Raw genomic sequence first — 23,221 nt, forward strand, 5'->3', positions numbered from 1 at the left:
AAAATCGACATAATTGATTTCTTTTGGTAAATGAAAAAACTGAACCAACCCGACCTATGTGCACCCCTGATTATATTATAACTTAAGAATACATCTACTAGGCTGTGATGGTTAAATTAACTACTAGTGTAATTGTAAGGGATATGCTTATTCCCTTAATTTGCTATGTTTTATAAACTATTGTTATGTTATGTTGAGTAATTAGTCGAAAGTGTCTGTAAAAATACTAATTATGGGTCCTATTTCGTCTAAAATTCTCTATAATTAATTACCACTCCATATATGTATATAAACCCATTCTGCCTCGCTCTTGGTTTACAGAATTATATCACTTCATACACAACAAATAGAGAAATCATCATCATAATATGGAACCCTCATTATTGGTCTTGGTCTCCATAGCAATATTTGTTTATTTGCTATTGTCTTGGTTCTTCCTAGTCCAAAAACTAAAAGGTCCAAAGACATGGCCATTAGTGGGTAGTATTCCAGAAATGTTATTTAACAAAGGAAGAATCCATGAATGGACCACAGATCACCTACTTGCAAATACAGGCACATATCAAACATATGGTATTTTCATACCTTTTCTGCAGAATTGGAGACGAACTTTTTCCACTGTTACATGTCATCCACAAAATTTGGAACATATTCTTCGAACTCGTTTTGATAATTATCCAAGAGGGCCAACTTGACAAAACACCTTTGGCGATGTTATAGGGAATCAAGGTACTTCTATATTAATCTCATGTGTTTAAGGGTGTGTTGGTATGAAGATTTTTTTTTTTGTGTTCGATACGTAAATAAAAAATATAATCCTAAAAGCATTTGTATATAATCTAGACAGATACTATGGGGGTGGGATGGAGGCTACGTGGTTGGGGTGAAGATGAGGTGTATTGGAGGGTGGGGTGGACAGTACTAGGGCTGTACAGGGCAAACCGAAAAACCGAACCAAACCGACAAACCGAACCAAACCGAACCAAATCGAAAAAAAAACCCGACTAGTGGTTTGGTTCGATTTGGTTTGGTGTTTGAAAAAAAAACCCGACCATTATAGGATTGGTTTGGTTTTAACTAAAAAAAGTCAAACCGAACCCAAACCGACCCGATTATAGATATACTAGTTTTAAATTATGTTATACATAAAAATATTTATTAAAATGTAATTTATAAATATTTTCTTAAATTTTTTCATAATTTTTATTTTCTTTCTTACATTTAGATTTGAACTTAAGAAGCCCATGTAAATAATATACAAAAATGGCCCATAAGGAAATGAACATTAGATATCCAAAACGTAATGCATATCACTATATCAGCATATGTATCTAAAAAGCCCATATTCACCTACAACCCTTCTCCCAAAATCAGATCTTCATATCCCTTTTCTCATTTCACAAAAGTCGTCGTTCTCCACTTCTCCTTTTCTCATTTTAGATCCCTCTTTTGCTTTCCTCTCAAATCAGCAACCCTACAAACTACACTGTAAGCCTTTTGTTTTGTTATTTATCTGTTTTTTTCTTCTTCATTTGTGATTTATCAGTTTGAATTCCGAGTTTTTTTTTCTTCATTTTTGAGTGAAGTAAATGAATTCTGTTATGTTTTGAATAGCTGTGAAGCATTTAGGTTTTGTATCTATTTTATTTGTTTTTCGTTTGTGATTTATCAGCCTGTTTTTCAAGTTTATTCTCTTCATTTTTTCACTTGTGATTATGAATTGTTATGTTTGAGTGAAGTAAATGAATTCTTCCTTTATCATTCATTTCTTCGTTTCGCTCTTTTTTTCTATTTTTTTCATTTGTGATTTATCAGTTTGAATTCTGAGTTTTTTCTTGTGATTATGAATTCTAATGTTTTTGAGTGAAGTAAATGAATTCTGTCTATGTTTGGAATAGCTGTGAAGCATTTTAGGTTTTGTGTGAGTGAGTTGACCTCTTTTTTTTTTTTTTTTTTTTTTTTTTTTGCAGCTTAGGTTTTCCTCTCAACTTTACACTGTAAGCCTTTTATTTTTCCTAATTAGCTTTAACGTTTTACAAATTTATTTATATTGCTATCAATTTGTTGATTTATTACAAATTACAACTTTTTTATTATATACAGAAATTGTATTTCGCGATGGAAGCTACAACTTCTGGAACTAAATCGCTAGTGATTGACAACAACCCTCTGATTGCGCCAACAGAATCTCAACAACAACAAGGTAAGAACATTCCTCATCGACGCACTCCTCCTAAAAAACAAAAAAGAACAACTCCTAAAGAACCTTCTAAATCTGGGATTAGTGGTAGAGAGACTTCCGAGATTTGGGATCACTTCACCAAATTTAAAGCTAAAGGAGGTAAAATTAGGCTTCTTCTACAAAAAGTTGTTTTGTATAGCTCATTTTCTTTAATAGTTATGAATTGGCTGGCACTTATTCTCCTATATTATAACAGTTCCTGCACATTACAACATTGCAGTTGATAGAATTTCTATTAGTCCCTCTTGCATAGAAAGAAACTGTTTTTGTAGCTTGTGATGTTGTCGACTATGATCATTTTGTGATCCTTCATTAGCCAAGTCATGCTCCACTGGATGCGGCATAGTCAGTTCATTTGTAGAAGTAGTGCTTGTCTCAAACTGACTTTGCCTCATTTGTATGTAGTCCCATGCTTCTGTGTCAGTTGTATTTGGTCCAGTATTCATGAATAGTGGTTGAGAACTTGTAGAATAGAAAACTATCCCGAATCTATGTGGGAGCATTGGGAAAAGGGTCAATGCCATTGTTCTATCTTGGATCATGAATTATGTAGCCAAGATACCATGTTGTTATTTGAGATAGATGATTATGTGATTGATTCTAGATGAGAGTAGATGAAGAACACATGATTAGAAGAACAGAAGAAGAAGAACTAAGAAGAAGAAGAGAAGCAGTCCAGTAGAGAAATGAAGAATGTAGGATTGGATTATTGTATTCAATGTGTTAAAATTACAATGTGTAATCCACACAGTTACATCATATTAAAACATTTAAAGAATATCACTAGAGAGCTAAGTGTGCAGACAGAACAGGAATTGACTGATGATCCCCTTTCTTTTCCAGATGGGAACTAGGGTGTAAATGAAAAATCAAAAGTATTTTAATTTCATTCTCTCTCTCTCTCTCTCTCTCTCTCTCTCTCTCTCTCTCTCTCCCCCCCCCCCCCTCCCCCACTCCTAATGGTGTATCCCTTGGGCATACTTCCTCCGGTTGTCTCTAATTTACTTTCATGTATTCTTCTTCTGCTCATTAGCTGAATGATACAGGTCCTCTGGGATATTTTTTATATCTGGAGGTCTTCCTGGAAAGAAGAGTGAGCATCAACCATATTTATATTTTGCCGCCGATGGTCTTGAATACCAGGTTGATAATAAAGCTAATCCTAGATATACCTTACTCATTTCTGTTAGAGTAACCAGTACATCTGCAGAACTGCACAACTTTTTAAGACAAAAGTTATTCCTCATAAATGATTATGGTCTTCTCAGAATTAATTGAATCGCGAATTAAAAGAAAAAACACCAAAAAGAGCATGCTGTTAATCATCAAGTACAAGATAGGAGAATGGAGATAGTAGATACTTTCTCTAAACAGTTGCTATTTGCAAGTGTTGATTCTCTGCATGCATCTTCAACACTATGGCATTATGGGTCAAGTCTCTCATATCTTCTTATTTTGCATGTCTAATTACTTGCATAGCTTCAGCTCTAACCTCTTATATGATGTTTGTTTTCATGTTATCCGTGGTTCATGCTTTGAGTTTCTTTGGTAACTGAGACTTGCAGAACTAGGACCAAAAGACATAGTACTCAAGGTTAAAGTAGACAATTTGCTTCCCTTTTGTTTTTTAATATTTGGTACTTAATAGCATAAACTTTAGATAAATCAATTATTAATGTTTTGTTATGCATCTAAGATCGGATTTACCATTTAAGGAATGCCAAAACATGAAATACTTATTCATACTTTGAAGACCATCTGAAGAATGACATTATTCCCCCCTTTACTTTTCAGTGCTATATTTTTAATTACTTGGTCCATGGGGAATGGTTTTGCACTAATATCCAGTATATTGCCCTGCTTTTTCTAGCTAGTGTAAACAACAGTACTTGCTCAATCTTCAAGCTGCAGTGATTCCTTTCAGTTGCTGATTGTTGTATGTATCTTGCAGGCTGCAGCCTTTGTTTATTTTTGCCCAGTTGCTGTAGTATAGTGCACTGATTTGGATTTTTGCTCAATCTTCAAGCTGCAGTGATTTGGATTTTTGCCCAATCTTCAAGCTGCAGTTATTCCTTTCAGTTGTTGTAGTATATTGCACTGATTTGGATTTTTGTTTTGCTACATCTGACATTTTATGGCCATTTGACATTTTAGTTATATTATAAAGTTAAAACTTTAAATAATGTTTTGCCTCCATCTTATATGTTGATATTTTGTACTAGAACTCTTTTTAAGAAGCACTGCTCTGTGCTTTTCATTAGATACTATGAAAAACCCGAGAAACCCGAAAAAACCCGAAAAACCCGAGAAAAATTGATATCGAAAAACCCGACTTTTATTGGTTTGGTTTATAGATTTAATAACCCGACACAAATGGTTTGGTTTGGTTTGTAAAAAATCCGAACCAACCCGGTCCATGTACACCCCTAGTGGACACAATTCATTCCACTTGTGAAACTTGTTTTCCCTAAACTTCCACTAGTGAAGTCATTTTTCTTATTTTTAAGAAACTTCTTTTATTAGAGAAAATATTTTCCTAAAATTTTGATTAACCAAAAATGAAAAGATTGGCATTCCTCCACTCGGTAGAACTTACCTTTAAGTCTTGTCGGCACAATCTTATCATACAAAACACCGGATGTGAGCCTCCATTTCATCCACCCCGCCCAATACGATGTTGGATATCCTCGTCAATCTCCCTATTATCTTGGATTACTGACCCCAGGTACTTGAAACTTCCTTTTTAGGGATGATCTGTGTATCAAGCCTCACATCTATGTCTATTTCATGAGTCACATCATTAAACTTGCACTTCAAGTATTCGTTTTTGGTCCTGCTCAACTTGGAACTTTTGACTCCAAGGTCTATCTCTAAATCTCCAGCCTCGCGTTAACTCTGCTTCGTGTGTCTTCAATCAGTACTATGCCATCTACAAATAACATGCTCTATGACATCTCTCCCATTACAATAAAAGAGAGGCAATTTGTGGAGGTTGAAAATGCACTTAGCGGAGGTTATAAACCGCCACTAGAGGTTTATAACCTCCGCTAATTGCACTTTCAACCTCCACAAATTACATGTTTTTGTAGCGCCTTGAATGTATCGCATAAATGCGTCCATTATCGCCATTGCAAATAAAAACGGGCTAAGAGTGGATCCCTGGTGCAACCCCATCATGACGGGAAAGTGTTTCGAGTCTCTTCCAGTAGTCCTAATCTGCGTCTTAGCATCATCATACATGTCCTTAATGTTACACCTCAGATTTTCGCACGTTAAAGTCGCATCATGAGTTAGTCGACACAAGTTCAAAAAGAAATTATCTTGAAGTTAAAATGGATTGAGCTTATTAATATAAATGGTTACAAGAGTCTATAAATAATATTAGTAAGTGGCGGAAGATTTGGAGGGTGAATGAATCAAAGAAGCATGAGTTTCGTCAAAAGTCGACAAGTTGGGAATATGATAACTTGTACTTTTGGGTGAGATTAGGAGTTCTTCACATGCTAAGAAAATAATAATATGAAGTTTTAATCGTATAATGGTCGTTTGTTAAGTTTGGAAGTCAAACGAGTTGTAATACAAAAGTCGACAAAGGGAGTCGCAAGTTAAGTTTATAAATTTCACTGAAATTTGGGTCAGATGTCTCGGAGCTTTTCTCTCAATCTACTTGGAGTTACGGGGTGATCCACCTACCAAATCGAAGGTCTACGAGTCTAGTTTCCATAACATTTTACCGTTCGGCGATACGACATCATAGTAGAGAGATATTCGCATTTCCGTCCAGGGACGCAAACTGTCGCGGGAACAGTGTGCTAAAGTCGGTGGCTTTAAATTTGCCCAAGTATATATAGGCCCTTGCACGAATTTTTCTTCCATTTTCTCACCATCCCCAACCTAGAAAACCCTCAAACCCTCTCCAATTAATCCTCCATCAATCTTAATCCAAACCAAGAGCAAATATATCAACTTTAACATGAAGAACAACATGACAACTTCGAAATTGTGATTTCTTCACTATTTCACCTTTCGGAGGAAAACCTTGTTTTGAAGTAACTTGGGGTTTGAAGTGATTTTCATGATCTAAGGTATATTTTAACTTCCTTTTGATCTCTTTGAACTTATACAAGTAATTGATCATAGAAATTAGTGAAAAACCCCATAGAACAAGCTCTTCTATATTCTTATGAAACTTTCATGAACTTAGCTTATTTGTTGGGATGTTTTATATTCTATTGTTGTGTTGTTTGGAGTTATGGTGATATGGATGGGATCATATTGAATAGGAGAAGTAGAAAAGTAGAATTTGGTAGCGTTTTACGGGAAAATTTCGCTACAAAAGGGCCTATAAATTCACGCCCATGAGTTGCTCGATTAAATGTCTAAATGAAGATTTCTATAAGCTATGACCTTGGTTTTGATCTTGAATAGTCCGTATTATGTATGAGATCATTCGTAAGGCGTTCGAGGACTCGGGAAACATGTATAACTCCATCGACGAGGTATGTAGGGCTTTCTATTCTCTTTGTGGCATGACTAGAATTCAAATGACCTTTCATTGAAAATTGTTCCGCTAACTTGGATCGATCGCGTTCCATGATAATTGAGCTGATACATACTCATCTATGACTTGTACCAAATTATGGTCCACATCTCCTTTTGGCTATCGATTAAAAGACTTTCCGTTCAACTTGTGTCGATTATGTCCCAAAATGGTTAAGTTTACCCTTTTCTCATGAATAGCTTGTATTGAAGCACCTTTCATATTTCGTGTCCCTCTTGTTTATCGAATGAATAATGATATTAGTTATGGTACTCTTCACATCAAAGTTGAGTTGATTGTACTTCCTTTAATTGAGTTAAACCTTATCTTCTTGTCTATTGCTCCAAGGTGACGAACCTCTCGTTGGCACACTCTTTCCGGTAAAAGTTGTGTCGATCATATTTCATAAGAGTTTGGCTAACTTTGGATTTGTGAATAATTTATAACAAGATGTTTCCTTGTACTTTTACTTATTTGGCCTAATGATCAAATAATGATAAACGTAGCGACAATAATGATAGTCGGAGGATAACGACGATAGGTCACTCCGACTCTTTCCATGATATTTCTTCTGAGGTCAGTCTTTCATTGCACTTACATAGATGTATTTATTTTCATTACCGAGCCGCGCTATAGTCGGCCGGGTAGGCACTTATATGTGTACCTAGACATGTTTCTTTCTTTACCGAGCCGTGTTGTAGGCGGCCGGGTAGGCACGTAGCTGTGCATTGCCACTGATCAGTTGGGCAGAGATGATATTATGATGATGAGCTCACCCCACAGAGGGATTTATTATTGTTATATGATATGATATATGCCTCCACAGTGAGGAATGATTTTACGGGCATGCATTTACATCTATATCATGATTATGGTCGCCCTCAGTGGCCTCGTTCAAAGTTTCAAGTTGTCTCTACATCTTTTCCCAAGTTATCTGTATCTATTATGCTTATGTTACGTTTATGCTTACTGCCTTACATACTCGGTACATATTTCGTACTGACGCATTTTTTGCGCTGTGATCATGCCTGTTATACCCTATTTTAACCGAATTCAAAATAGTTTACAACATCCCGGTAATTCCGGGGTTAATTAAAGTTTAAGGAGTCGCCACCTAATTGTTTATGGTGAATTAGGACACCTAAAGTTCATTAAAGTTATTTTTAAAGTTAACTCCGTTTTAAGGTCTACTAACTTAAGATTCTGGGTAAGGGTTCAATTAGTCTAAAGGGAAGGTGTTAGGCATCCTTTAAGACCCATTAACAATGGTTAACCGACCGGACTTATGTTAATTAATTAAGGCTAAAAAAAGTGTAAAATATAAGTATTATCCTATAAGGTAGTTGATTTGAACTAAGAAGAGTGGGAATTAGTGTTTAAAAGTGAAAGGCAGTGACTAAAAATGTGTTGTGGTGTTTTAGCTCATTGTTGACAAAACTTCTTTCTTCATTGGGTATGATAATCCTTCTAATTCCTCACAAACAATAACCCAACGTTAAATTTTCTTCAATACGTCCTAACCGAGGTTGAACTTTCTTTAACTTCCAATTTCTTTTTTAATCTCTTCTTCTTTTGCTTTAAAACTTGACAGTGTTTATTTCAACATTTCTTCATCTTCCTTACTTATATTATCATTAAAGCTTAAGCTCCCTGATATTTGTCCACTTTGCATAAGTGTTTGTAACTGTTGTTATTATTGTTGTTGTTGATTCTACATTTTCCAGATATAGTTTTTACTAAGGAATGGTAACAAAGAACAAAGCAACTCTTATTCTTCTTTGTATTGTTAGTCTATTCTAACAGAAAACACATAATTAAAGATAAAAGTCATTCCAACGCAAATAAAGTGAAAGCAAGCAGAAATGAATAAGATGACCCATAGCTATGTCCGGCTTCAACAGGAGGATAAAATCTCTTATGTAGTTTGCTGTTCAAGCAGTGCAAAGGCGAGGAAGAGTAAGGGTGTGCGGACTCCGCGTAATGGCGGTGTCGTTGAGTCTCAAAGTGAGACTCTTCGGCTCCGGTGTTCATGCAAACAAAGAAAAGAAAATAAGAGGAATTAGCAAAGGGAAATTTAATTCTCAACAAACTGTGGAAAGTAAAATAGATGCCGCCAAACAATTAATTCCAAGTTAATGTCCACCAAGTTCACCATGACTAGAATGTCTAGCTAGTTTGTTCAGTAAGAATTTCTTTGTTCAACAATAATGTAAGACACTTGGTACATAAAAAAATAGGAAATGCTAGAGACGTATTTAGTATCAACCATTTGCGATGCAACATGCTGAAGAAAAGGAAGAAAATACCAAGTACAAGGATGATTCATACTGCAAAAGAACCAATCGACGATGATTCAGATAGCACAAGAATTGAATCCATTAATCAAACAGCAAGCATAGGCGAAGTAAAAAAAAACGAAAGCAGAGGGGACAATCGAGATGCTATTGTGAGGTAAGAGGAGAAAAAGCCTCTTTAGGCATTCAATCCACTGTGGGCTTTTATTTAAAGTAATTGAGATTTGATTGGGCATGTTTTCAGCAGCCTTTTTTAAGAATGAAAATGCATCATTTTCATTGATGCTACTTGCTAAAGCAGCAATAGCTGAAGTGAAATCCACAGTAATGCTAAAAAATATTCTGATCTTTAGTAACCAAATAGTGAAACAGGCAAATTTTTCATCAGTTCCAGCAGACCACCTTTTGTTGTCTGCTAAGTTTCCTTCTTCGAGTGCAGCGAACCAGGGTGCGGGGTCGTGGATTCACACTCGAATATTAATATCCCCGAGTTTTCATGTACTCGGATTCGAAATAATAACAGAGCAAAACAGAATAAAAATGTTTGGAATTTTAAATTGATGTCCAGAAACAAATGAGACTGTTTTTATTTTCAGAGAATTGGAGCTGCTAAAAAAAAGAACCTCCTCTCCTCATATTTTCAAAATGTATTTATAGAAGATGGGTGCTAGGGTTAGGATTCGAGTGAGCGGGAATTTGAAATCCAAAATTCAAAAATCGAGTCAAAACCCGTGATAATCCGACGTTGAAGTCCCTTCACGTGGTTTGTTTCAGACTTTTTGCCCGAAGTGGACCGAATTCCTCTGGTCTTTGAGGATCCGTTGTGTTTGAAACGAAAAATGGGAAGGCCTTTCCTGTCAACGACAGAACGGTGCAGGTAAGCAGAAGGAAAGGACAATTTGTGTGCGGAAATGGTGTGGACAAGGCTGTGATGGTGAAAGGGGTGGAGCAGTTCGTCAAAAATGGAAGGAAAAAAAAAGAGGCGTGGGTTAGGTCTTGTTTTTCTGATTCTGAATTGTAGACGATGAATTAGGTTTTAAAGAAAGTGGGCCGGGTCGGGCATTTCGGTTGGGCTGGACTGTTGGGCCATTTATTTGGCTGGTCTAAAAAAGAGTTTTGTGGGCTGGTCATTATCCGGGTCTTGGGCTGATTTGAGCTCAAATGTTGGAGCATAATTGGTCCGAAATTATTCAAAAGTATGGGTTCATTTTGAGGTAAACGCGGGCTGGTGGGAACCGAATTTTAGTCCTTTCTTTATGGAATAAACATGCGATTAGATAATTAATAGTAATAAGCTATAATTTAATGTTATAAATTTACTAATAATAGAGAAACTGTAAATATATAGGTAAGGTAACAATAAAGTAGAGATATTGTCTAAGTTAGTTTTATGATTAATATGTAATAAATAAATAACAATGTACGAGGTATTAATAAATAATAATATTTTAATCATCATCATAATAATAATAATAATAATAATAATAATAATAATAATAATAATAATAATAATAATAATGTAGTGATAGTGAAAATAAGATATTTAAAGTATTAGAAACTCAAGAAAAAGAACGAATCCGAATAAAGGAGGGGTAAAATTGGGTGTCAACAATGCCCACAGGTACGGTAGACGGATTGTTGTACCTTTCTCAGTAGGATACCAAAGTTCAGCAGGGATGTTCGCACTCCATTCTCCGGAGTTGCTGGTCAGAGCCATTAAATAGGATGCATGCATGTATATATATATATATATATATATATATATATATATATATATTATGAGTATGGCTATTGGGTACGTCGGGGCCACCGTCTCGACCAGTTGATGTATATTAGTGCTCTTAGAGGCTTACAGACTATCAGTCAGTGTCCAGGTATTGTGTTTTGCCTTGCCGGCCTTCTGACTAGTTGTCTTTTTTGGTTGTGGCCTTGTCGGCCCTAGTTATGCATATATGTGTTGTTGGGCCTTTTCTGCTCGTAGGTTGTTATGATATACTTCTTACTATTGTTATTTAGCGGCCTCGTCGGCCTATGATTCACGTTACAGAGTTTAGATATCACAGTTGGTTCGCTCGGCCCTTCGGGTGCCGGGTGCCGGCCACACCCCCAACGTTGGGGTGTGGCACTTAATCACCCTTGTGTAAGCTACATGAACACCTTTAGCCTCCAAATATCTCCAAAGAACCTCTCTTGGGACTTTGTCGTATACGTTTTCTAGGTCTATGAACACCATATGCAAGTCTCTCTTCTTCTCCCTATACTGCTCCTGTCACGATCCAACCAGAGGGCCATGACGGGCACTCGGAGCAAACCTACTGAGCGCCACAAACATTCATATATCACATAATCATACTTGAGTGGGCCATAAAGCTAATTTATAAATACCGTAATCCGTGGGGGACACAAGCCCAAAAGATAATATACTTACATCATCAAGCTAATCCCAAGTACATATGCTAGCAAGGCTATCCATAATAATGATACAACAGAACATAGACCGAGATGACCACAGGATGTCTAACTGTGCATATCTGTCAACAAGCCTCTACTAGAGTACGTGACATAACGAGGCTGGGACAGGGCCCCACCATACCCATGCAAATACATATTCAACCATGCTGACTTCACAGAGCAACTCCAGAACAAGTAGAGTGCAACAACACTCTCTCCTGAGCTGATATCCTACTGGAAGAGCCGTCAACCTGTATATCATGACCTGCGGGCATGAAACACAACTTTCCCAGAAAAAAGGACGTCAGTACGAATAATGTACCGAGCATGAAAGGCAGAAATGCAACATAATAAACATATACTGCAAAGAAGGAGGATAAGAATCAACCTGGCATTTCTGACTTACTAATGAGAATCTAGCATGTATGTCTCTCTATACTCTCCTGTACTTAACTACATCTATGTACAATATTGTGTCTCTGATCTACTTGGCATCCTGGTGCTATCTGCCCAACTAATCAGTAGTAACTGCCTGAGCGGCCGTAGCACAGTGGTAACTGCCCATCTGATTATCGCCCCATGGTAGAGCGCATGTACCTGACTGATCAGTGGTAACTGCCCAACCAGCCGTAGCATGGTGGTAAATACATATCTGACCGACCGACCATATTTGGGTGGTAATAACTGCCTAACCAGCCGTAGCATGGTGGTAAATACATATCTGCCCAACCGGCCGTAGCTCGGTGGTAAATAGTGATACATAATATGCCCAACTGGCTGTAGACCAGTGGTAAATATAATCAATATCATAACCAGACCTCTATGGGTGATTTCTATGCACTCCTCGTGATCGTTACTTATCATCCGTTAATGCCTACATGATTTCATAAGAATTATAAAGACATTTCCAGGCCATTAAGACTTCTTTCTAATTAACTAATCCTTAGTCAATTTCTGGATACATCATAAGTCTTCCTTCTAACATTAAGTACCTCATTAGAGAATCTTATAACTAGCATATTATTCATGTCTTACAACACACTCCTTGAGAACACATTTCTGAATTCATCGGAGTGACGTAAGGTCGTTATACCTCCGATTATCATTATGGAGCTATCATCATGAACATATCTCACCTTGAAGGAACAATATTCATAAGATGAGATCAACATCAATGATATCATAAGAGAACATCAAGAATATAAGTTTCTAGCATTTCTATAAGAAGAATCATTATGGACATCATTTGTGAAAGTTCATAACAATGGGATCATGCCTTAAGAAAGAAAGGGATAGCCTTAACATACCTTGCTGCTTACTTAGCCACTCAAAGTCTACCTTCCGAGCGTGTAAATCTAATCCAAGATGATTCATACAACAATCAGGCCATAAGAACACTTACTCACTTAAACTTAGCTAGTTAATAAGTTAATGGAATTCAGACAGCATCTCCCCTATATCATCTACTTCCTCCAAATTCCAAAACAACTCCCAAACATCATTAAAAACATCAACAATAACATAATCAAGATACTACATGATAAACATATACAAATCCGTCCGAAACTTCCTTCGAAAACCAGTCTATAAGCCAATGACATCAACATATCAAACTACGACCTTTATGCTATGTTTTCCTTCACTTTAAACCATTAAAATCCTCCAAAAACAACTCAATATCAAAGTCAAGATGAAGAACATACCTTATACTTGAAGAACTTCAACTCACACAACTTGCTTCAAGACCAAACTCACCACAACATCAAGTAGAAGCAAGAACAATCACTTTTCATAAACTAGGTTAGTGTAATCTTGTTGAATTCTTAATCTAAGGGGCTATAAATGTTTAGGGGATCTTTATGGAGGTTTCTAGAGCTCGAGTGAAGTATATATGATGATAAAATAGGGAGAATGGGGGGTATTTATACCCCTTGAAAGTCGGTTCCACCGCCTCCAAAATTGGCCTTCGCGCTCGCGAACGCGAAGGTCTCTGGCAGTCTATCTTGAAACGCCCATAACTTCCTACTCCGATGTCGTATCGACAAACGGTTTATTGCGTTGGAAACTAGGCTCACTGACCTTTAATTTAAATAGGTTATGCATTCCATACCTCCTCATATTCTAGGAGATACATCTCCCTCAAGTTGGACCAAAATTCCTGTCCAAAAATTCTGCCAAATTTTTTCAAAGTTTCGACAAACTTAATTTCTTCGATTCGCTTGATCCCGAAACCTTTAGACATTTGCTTAACACTTGTTAAAAGTATTTCTTAACCTTATAAGGGTTCCATAACCTCTCTGGTCTTACGTTAGTTTATTTACGATGCAAACGCCATTAAAATTTTCGTGGTGTAACAGCTCCACCAACTTACAAGGTAAATGACTTATGTATTCGATCGCCTTGGCATGAATCCGGACTGGTTCTCGAAAATAGACACACTCCTTGTCACCCTCGCTTCCACCACTCTTTTCCAAACTTTCATAGAATGGCTTAACAGCTTGATACCCCTATAATTTTTCAGTTTTGGATATCACCCTTGTTCTTGTACAACGGGATCATCATACTGCACCTATATTCTTCGGGCATCTTTGTCGTCCTAAAAATAACATTAAACAACCAAGTAAGCCACAACAAGACTGACTCGTCCGCACCCTTCCAAAATTTCACCGGAATCTTGTCTGGTCTGGTCACTCTTCCTCGATTCATCTTATACATCGCCCCCTCCACCTCTTCAACCTTTACAATATTCAAAATCTCGAAGACTCTTAGAGTGCTCCAAATCACCCAGCACAATGTTCCCGTCCCCCTCTTCGTTCAAGAATGAAATATTCCTAATGTTCTAAAAGTAGTCCTTTATTTTAGTCTTAAGGAAAAAAGACTTTCTGTTATATTGAAAAACAGATCTAAATTTAGGTAAATTAATAGCTTGGGTTTGTGCTAATTTATAAAAACATATACTTGGGACAAATAGGATAAACAAATAAAAAATGTGAATATTTCTTACTAATGTTATAAAGTGACTTTTTCGACAAGTAGGATAAATAAATAAAAAGTATGTAATTATTTCTTACTAATATTATAAAGTGACTTTTTTATAGTCGAAATAAAGTGATTTTTTGATTAGTAATATCTTCTTGATTTATTTCATTATTGGAAATGTATTTATCAATCAATTTATTTGTTGTGTCAAGAAAGAGTTTGTGTATTAATTATGAGAATATTAATTAAACCATTCTTCTTCCTCCAACAGGTATATCCTATGTTAATGGTGAAGAGTGGATTTTGCAAAGGAAAATAGTGGTTCCTGAATTATCAAAATTGAAGCTTGGTCATGCACTATATCGTTGGCTAAATCCAGCGATCAAGAATGGTTTATTACCAATCTTAGACAAGGCTTCAAAACAGAACATTTCAGTAGACTTACAAGATTTAATGATTCGTTTTGGCACTGATAACATTTTTGGACTTACTCTAGGCAAAATTTTGAATATTTTAACCATAGAACTTCCTGAGGATAATAAAATTGCACTTGCCATGGATACAACTCTAAAATCAGTTTTCAAAAGATTGTTCTACCCCAATTTCATGTGGAAATTTATGAGATTTTTGTCCATTGGATCTGAAAAAAGCCTAAAGAAAAGCCTCCACATTTTGAACAATTACATAACTGAGGCACTAGATGAACGTGTAAGTAGAACAAAAACTTCTAATTCAAATACTGATGATCTATTATTGGCATTCATGAAAAAATTGGAAGCAAATGGACACATTTTGCAGAGGACTGCTATTAAGAGTACAATTCTTGACATTTTATTAGCGGGACGAGATTCTGTTGCTACATGTATTAGTTGGTTTTTTTGGCTCGTTATGAACAACCCACACGTTGAAAAAAAGATCGTGGATGAAATTATAGTGGTGTTAAGGAAAACTCGAGTAGAAGACATGACCGGCTCTAAGGTAAAACCATTGCTTTAGGCTCCAAAAATTACTATTACATATAGCGTATACTTTATATTGTTATCATCAAACAAAAGTTCGAAAAGTTCATGTCTGTTCTAACAAGAACACTATCAAATTTTCTTTCTTATATTCCTTTATTTTTCATATTTGTGATGATTTCGCTTTTCTAATTTTTGAATTATATAATTTCTCCTTGTCTTGTTTGGTTGATTCATAGATCAGAAAGTAGGTATTTTGTCTCTTTAGTATATAAATCTTATGAAATAAGTTGAAGGCTTGAAGCCTGTTATCATAATTTGACTTTAGGCCACAAATTTTATTGAGCAGCTGCTGGGAGAAGACACACAAAAATGGATGGAAGAGCCATTGTCATATGAAGAAATCAATAGTTTGGTTTATCTTCATGCGACCTTGCTAGAAACACTACGTTTATATCCTTCAGTTCCGAGAATTGTGAGGTATGCGATATCTGATGATATTCTTGCAGATGGAACTTACGTACCAGCTGGTTCAGACATCATTTTATCAATATACTCCGTGGGAAGAATGAAATCCGTATGGGGAGAAGATTGTTTGGAATTCATACCAGAACGATGACTCTCTGCAGATAAAACAAGAATCGAAAGGCCTGAAGATGGGTACAAGTTTGCAGTATTTAATGGGGGATCAAGAACATGCATAGGGAAATACTTAACATTTCTTGAAATGAAATCTGCAGCTTCAGCTATATTACTTCGTTACAAATTATCTCCAGTTCTTGGTCATCAAGTTGTGCCTAAACTCTTCTTCACCCTATCCATGAAAAATGGGCTTAAAGTGAACTTGAAACGTCGCGATCTTGGCACTATATAATTTAAGTCTTTATGAATGAAAAGAAACAATAAACATCACTTGGATGGTAGTTAGGTAAATTAGTTGAGTGACTTTTTCGTTACACAAAATATAGCTTAGTGACTTTGGTTGTATAAAGTGAAAGTTGATTAGTCATCCATTTCTCTTCCTTAAAAGTATGGTTTGCTATATTGTAGTCTCATGTATGTGTAATAAAAATAATAGCTGTTTACTTAATGTTTTGAGAGTATAAAGTGACAGGCTATTAAAAGACATGGATTTGGTGGCTTTAATTTCATCCCGAATTTGAAATTATTCTCAAAAGATCTCGATGTTTCGATGAAGTTAATAATTTCAGCCTTGTCGGATTCTTCAAAAATGCAAAACTATTGGAGGATTCTGAAACGTGCTTGAGGCATTTATGAAGGACGCGAGCAACATAGGTCAGAGATGATGCCCTGCACTTATAGATAGAGGGGTTTCAAGAAATGATGCTTTGCAAGCCTAGCAAAGGCACAAACGTTTTTATACTCAGTATAGAGAATGAATATTCTTGTAGGGATCTAAGGTTGAGTCAATTGTAGTTCTCTCTCCGTGTCAATTTATATGACACTCTTTTCTTTTTAGTCAGTCTAAAAAAGAATGACACATTTATATATTTAGTAACAATTTAACTTTAAAAATACTTATTTACCCTTAATGAAATGATTTACTGCCACACAAATATCTATGACTCATTTTGGATCGCAAATTTTAAAAATCTTCCTTTCTCTCTTAAACTCTGTGTCCAGTCAAACACCCTGGCATAAATTGGGACAGAGGGAGTAACTAATTATGACAATATTCTGAAGGATAATTTATTACTGATTAGGACAACATTTGAAGGGTAATTTTCAGTGACTCAGTAGCATAAAGCACCACTTCAGCATCAGTACCACATGAATATGGGAATAGCTACTCCACAATAGCATATCATTCTTATATAAAATGCCAATTTTTTAATATGAAATGCATATGTAGGCTATCTGGTAACAATTTCAATAACTTGGGTTGTTTTATACCAAGGAGTGGCCCAAGTTGGATACCGTGCCAATTTCTCAGGGGCAATTTGCAGGTTTGACCTTCGCTGGGGTGGTCTTTAATTTTTGGCCCTCAAATTGGTGGTCTTTAACTTTTGTCCTTCGCTAAAAATTCTTTGGTTTCTGGTTCGAACTCCTGCTTAATCAATTTTTTTTAAAAAAAATCGCAAGGTAGAGTTTGGATTTGCAAGACAGAGTTTTGCCTTCAAAACTCTGTCTTAAGGTAGAATTTGCATGCACAGAATTTTGCATTGCGAATCCAAACATCTGTCTTGCGATTTTTTTTTTTACTGAGCTGGGGTTCGAACCCACAACTTCGGAATATTAGAAGAAGGGAAAAACTTAAAGACCACCCCCAATGAAGGCCAATCCGCGCAAAAAAATGATTTCTCAACATGTTTGGGTATGAGAAACAATACTAGACAATATGAAAGTGACATGGTGAGCGGGATAGCTATTAATTTGACAAGCATCTAAGATATCATTTTAATATATTTTTGAAAATGATTTAGTGTCACTTTAGAATCAATCCCAAACTAAAGTGCCATAACTAAAGGATATTAGCTCATCTTGAGAATAAGAATCCTTTTTAATGTCAAAGCTTATCTTCAGTAAGCATATTTAGATAATGACATTCACCAGTAGAAAAAAGAAAACAAATAATGATACTATTCATTAAAAAAGGGATTTTTACACATTGCCGGATTCACTATTTTTTTTATAGCTGGTATACATACATTATACATTAATTATACATGGTTATACACATATTTTACGTGGACTTTTCATGTATTATACATCTGCCGATAATTTTATATTAATTTGTTGGGGGCACATTTATTTAGACTAATTCTTCATTAAGAAAGAAGGACAAGCTCTTAAGCAAATAGTTGGTAGAAATACAAGCTACAATGAAGCTAACATGGTTATTTGTACAAAAAAGCTATGAGTACTACAAGAACATATGCAAAATGAGCCTGTCTCATATGGAAAGGAAGCATCATGGTCACACCTAGAACAATCAAAATAAGGTGTCAACAGATTCGAACTTCTCCTAGAATAGTTTTTGGTTTGAAATCAACGCTTTAAAATCTAAAGTTTACTCTTGAGGCTGGAAATGTACGAGGTGGTTAACAGTACCAACTTAGCATTCCATGATCCGCTAATTAACAATAGATGTTTATAGCATTCCATGATCCGCTAATTAACAATAGATGTTTAAGTCTATCGAAGCCTACGTTACTCATCCATTATCAAAAAGTGAAATCCGATCCCCGGGCCCTTCCCACATGTCAAGTTGGACTTCTCCGGGAAGTTGCTTCGGAGTACATCCACCTTTACATAGTCAAGAATGATGCCCCGCACCTAAGGTACAAAGGGTTTTCAAGAAATGTTATGATTCTTAATCATCATAGTCAGACATGATAGGACCATAAGTTAGTGTAACTTGTAACTTATTATGACAACATTTTGAACTTTGAAAGATAACTTTCAGTGATTCAGTAGCATTAAGTACCACATGAATATGGGAATAGTTAATTTATAATAGCATTTCATTCTCAAGATTAAAGTTGAACAATGATTTGAAAAGATCTAAAACAAGATATAATATAGCAGACTTAATATTGCTGCGGACAGAACATACTTACATACTCCTTTACTTTACATCAAAACATTCTATTCGTGACAAAAAAAACATCAACTTCTTAACACAAATCAACTGAAATAAACAAAGATACTTTACAATATACTTATGCTTCATAATTTTCTAATCATGTCTAAATATTGGCATATTCTAGTTCAAGAACATTATTAGCCTTGTTTCTTCAAACCAGATACAATTTTTAATGCTTCTTCCATTGATGGCCTATCCGAGGGTCTAACTCTGGTGCAAAGTGAAGCAACTTCAAGAACCAGTTTTATTTCCTCTCGGACCGAGATCGATGGAGCAACATCATTCTCATCCAAAACCTCTCTCAAAAGAACTTCCTTCGAGGTGTTCTGTAAGCTTGTTGCTGCATTTGACAGCTTTCCGTTTGTTAAGATTTCAAGAATGACCTCACCAAAGTCGTATATGTCCCTGTGAAGTTCTGCCTTTATAGCTCGTTCGATTTCACCTGTTCGACGCAATTAAACAAGATTTACAACTAGTAATCAGGAATTTAAGCTAATAACTTATGTCATTCAAATTAAGATCATTAATTAGAATAGAAGGGAGCTTTAGAGCAATGGTAAAGTTGTCTCATGCAGACTACATCTTCTACAAGAACTAAAAAGTATAAGTGCATACCTGCTTCATTTCCAACTCTTGCTACCGATGGTCCATTATTTAATTGAATCAAGAATTTAACCCCGAATTCGGTCAAATGAGGTTCCATGTTTTCATCAAACACAATGTTATCTGCCTTCAAATCCCCATGAGGAATCGCGAGGTCGCAATCATGATGGAGGAAACACAGTCCCCTAGCAATTGCCAAGATGATTTTATACTTGATCACCCAATCTCTCTTCGTCCTGATCCTTTCCGCCAAATTTCCATTAGGCAAGTAATCATACAACAGGTAAGCCATACGTTTGTTGTAGCAAAATCCCAACAATCTGGTCAAATTCTTGTGCCTTGCATTGCCCATCCTCGATATCAAGTCCAACATAACATTCATTCTCTTGGGCCTCCATTCAATCTTCTTCACCAAGACGGTAATTCCCGTTGGCAAAACAGCTTTGCAACAATCAGAACCTCCTAAAGGCGGCACCATCTCTGTGGCTTCTTCGATAGAATTGAAGCTCCTCAAAACATCATTCGCTGTAAACTGAGGAAGTCCACTGAAAGAAACCATTTTCCACTGCCCTTTACCTCTTCTTCTGAAGTAAAATACACCAAAAACTGCAGCTGTAATAGCCAATACTATGATGCCACAGGTTATAAGAACCCAAGCCAGCTTTTGTGTCCTTCTGCTTCCTGACTCTAGTGTGTTCGGTCCACGACAAGGCTCCCAGAGGGTCCCACAAAGCTTAGGATTACCCAAAAAGGCGCTACTATCCACCGTCTTCAAAGGAATCCAACCCGAGAGATCGTTGAAGGACACATTGAGAAGTTGTAAGCTGGAAGAGCTACCAAACTTGGCCGGAATTGAACCGCTAAAACTATTGTGTGACAAGTCTACAACACTAATAACGGGAAGGCTAGCAAGTTCAATAGGTATTTGACCAGTTAAGTTATTGTTGGCCAAGTCTAAGCTCACAAGATTTTGGCAATTGCTTATACTTTGTGGGATAATCCCGGAAACATTGTTCATACTCAATTCAAGAACCAGTAAGGATTTGCAGGATCCAAAAGGAGGAAAATCTCCTGAAATGCTACAATTGGTAGCTGAGAAATTCTGTAATGAGTACAAAGACAATGTCTTTTCCGAGATTATGCCTCCAAGATTTGGATTATGAGACACATTGAAGTATTGAAGCTTGGAAGCTAAGGCGATATTACTAGGAATCCCTCCACTGAACTTATTTCTAGACATATCAATATATGACAAATCAGGGAAATTGCTAAAGTTCAAAGAGATATCACCTGAGAATGAATTGTCTTCTATACGGATTCGAACAAGAGAGGAACAATTGGAAAGTGATGGAGAAAGTCCACCAGTGAAATTATTAGAAAAAAGAATCAACCTTTCTAACACCCCATTTGAACATATACTTGGTGGAATGCTACCAACAAGATAGTTTGTTGAAACATCTAAATATTTCAGCTTTGAATATTTGCCTAAGTCTTTTGGCAGTGAACCTGAAAAAAAATTGTCCCATATATTAAGTGAATCAAGAAGTGGAAGCTTAGCAATTCCTTCAGGAACAGTTCCTCTTAAGTCATTGTACATAAGACTAAGAAGTTTTAGATTTTTCAACTCTGAGAAACTCTCAGGGACTGGACCTGAAAGCAAATTATCAGAAAGATCCAAACTTGATAATGATATGAGTTTTCCAAACTCCCATGGAATTTTACCACTAAGTTGGTTTCTGAACAAGAAAAGTGATTCAAGATTTGTTACATTACTGAGCTCTTTCGGTATCGAACCAGATAAGTTTGCACTAGCAATATCAAGATACTGAAGTTTACTCATATTCCCAAATTCCCAAGGAATGCTTCCTTCATATGAGTTATAACCAATCTCCATATGAGTAACTGTTTTCAACATCCCTAATTCTGGTGGAATTTTACCACTTAGTGAATTTCCAGCTAAGTGAATGAAATCAAGATTCTTGAATGAGCCATACTCAGAAGGGATTTGTCCACTGAAATAACTCCCTGCAAAATTCAGTACCTGTTGGGATCAAATAACAAGGTGTCAAATATTAACACTACAAAAAAAATTGAAATTTGCATATTAGCTAATCCGTTCCTAAACTGCTCGTAGCTAACAGAATCCGTCGCTAATCCAATGCTAAATAGGATCAGCGACATATTTTGTTGTTTAGCTACAGAATTTGTCCGTCACTAATTCCTGTTTTTTTAGTAGTTAATAAGGAAGAGACATTTTTCACCAAGAAAAGTAAATCTAATTATGATACAAAATCAGGGTAGACCTTAACAGTACCTTGAGTGACTCAATTTCTGAAGCATCTTTAGGCAAAGGACCTGAAAAGCTGTTACTAAAAGCATCAAGAATCACAAGAGAATCAAGATTTGAAATCCCACTTGGGAAATGACCAGAAAAATTGTTCCTGCTAATATCCAAGCTTTTTAAATTAGTCAACTTGAAAATCCCAACAGGTAGTTTCTCAGAAAATGAGTTGTGACTCAAATTTAGATCAACAACATCACTAAAAACACTAAACTGACTATCTGAAAAAACCCCACCAAGATTTTTAACTGAAATATCCAAACCAATGATCAAAGATGAATTTCCATTACACTTCACACCAGACCAAGAACATGCATGAATTCTACTATCAGTAGTAGAATTAGAAGGCAAAATCCAATCACTTAGACTGTTGGAATTATCAAGAATATCAGATTTTAAGCTCAAGAGTGCTTGTGTAAAAGGATCAACAGATAAAACTGGTACAACAAGAATCAAAGAAAGAAAAATCAAGAAAGTAGACGTGATATACAAAGGCTGATAAAGTATTATCACCATTGGAAAAGAAGAAGAAAAACCAACACAAGAAAATATCAAAAATAAAATGTGTCACCACCCTTATGTGCGCTGCTAGTACTAGTATTCCACCAGTTCTTTTCTTGCATTGGGACTAGAGAAAGTTTTTTTTTTTTTTTTTTTGGAGGAATAAAAAAAAAAAAAAAAAAAAAAGATCTTGATTAGTTGAAATAAGAAACAAACAAGGGGACCATGTAGGGGTCGTTTGGTTTGAAGACAACTAATGTTGGAATTAATTGTGTTGGGATTAGTTATTTTGATATTATTATTTTTATTGGTTGTTTGATTTATTGTATTAAAAGTAACTTGAAGAAAAAATTATTTGTTTGCAAAAATATCAGTCACTTTATTTAGTAGAAAAGGAATTTGAGGGACCTCAGTGTTATTTTTGTGATTTTCATTATTTTATTCTGGAATAACTAATTATGAGATTGTTATTTCACTCTCTGTCAGAAATAACTTATCCCAATACTATTTTTAATATCAAACAAAAGATAAAATTATATTAAATTTTTATTTCAAGACTATCCATTGTATCAAACGACCGCTTAGGCAATTATTTGTTTATTTAGGACTGTGTTTGCCATTAGAGGATAAATTCAAGAACTTTTTTCTTTTTGCCTAAATTTTTGGGTGAGTGAGAAAAGAAGGCAAATGGGGACAATGAAGCA

General features: G+C 35.8%; 2 protein-coding genes across 8 annotated transcripts; one reads left to right on the forward strand and one right to left on the reverse strand.

Annotated features, from left to right (window-relative positions):
- Window positions 1-308: 308 nt before the first annotated feature.
- On the forward strand, window positions 309-16,593 carry LOC132603053 (cytochrome P450 86A1-like). 7 transcript variants are annotated; one of them, XR_009567967.1, is made up of 5 exons: window positions 801-1,488; window positions 1,971-1,997; window positions 2,104-2,203; window positions 3,276-3,385; window positions 4,194-4,533. XR_009567967.1 is itself a non-coding variant. In XM_060315918.1 (3 exons), exons 2-3 carry the CDS (start codon window positions 14,960-14,962, stop codon window positions 16,082-16,084), a joined length of 795 nt encoding a protein of 264 aa, XP_060171901.1. In that variant the 5' UTR covers window positions 309-729; window positions 14,778-14,959; the 3' UTR covers window positions 16,085-16,593. The 7 variants fall into 7 exon arrangements, 1 of the variants encoding a protein (XP_060171901.1); XR_009567966.1 differs by lacking the exons at window positions 801-1,488; window positions 3,276-3,385 and adding an exon at window positions 309-729 and having other exon boundaries at window positions 4,194-4,522; XR_009567971.1 differs by lacking the exon at window positions 1,971-1,997 and having other exon boundaries at window positions 792-1,488; window positions 3,289-3,385.
- A 2,410-nt stretch (window positions 16,594-19,003) lies between these two features.
- Window positions 19,004-22,668, reverse strand: LOC132603054 (leucine-rich repeat receptor-like protein kinase TDR). The gene is made up of 3 exons (XM_060315920.1): window positions 21,990-22,668; window positions 19,688-21,716; window positions 19,004-19,514 (listed from the first exon to the last, which is right to left on the reverse strand). The coding sequence occupies exons 1-3, from the start codon at window positions 22,530-22,532 to the stop codon at window positions 19,210-19,212; spliced, it is 2,877 nt and encodes a 958-aa protein (XP_060171903.1). The 5' UTR covers window positions 22,533-22,668; the 3' UTR covers window positions 19,004-19,209.
- Window positions 22,669-23,221: the final 553 nt, after the last annotated feature.

Source organism: Lycium barbarum, chromosome 7 (genome assembly GCF_019175385.1).
Source record: "Lycium barbarum isolate Lr01 chromosome 7, ASM1917538v2, whole genome shotgun sequence".
Classification (NCBI taxonomy): Eukaryota; Viridiplantae; Streptophyta; class Magnoliopsida; order Solanales; family Solanaceae; genus Lycium; species Lycium barbarum.

Bases quoted from the DNA above. Each gene is read 5' to 3' on its own strand.
- LOC132603053 (XM_060315918.1), top strand. From the start codon at position 14,960: ATGATTCGTTTTGGCACTGATAACATTTTTGGACTTACTCTAGGCAAA. The intron at 15,485-15,814 runs GTAAAACCATTG...TTTATTGAGCAG, and splicing joins AAGACATGACCGGCTCTAAG to CTGCTGGGAGAAGACACACA.
- LOC132603054 (XM_060315920.1), bottom strand. From the start codon at position 22,532: ATGGTGATAATACTTTATCAGCCTTTGTATATCACGTCTACTTTCTTG. The intron at 21,717-21,989 runs GTACTGTTAAGG...TGATCCCAACAG, and splicing joins CAGAAATTGAGTCACTCAAG to GTACTGAATTTTGCAGGGAG. The intron at 19,515-19,687 runs GTATGCACTTAT...TGCGTCGAACAG, and splicing joins AAGAGTTGGAAATGAAGCAG to GTGAAATCGAACGAGCTATA.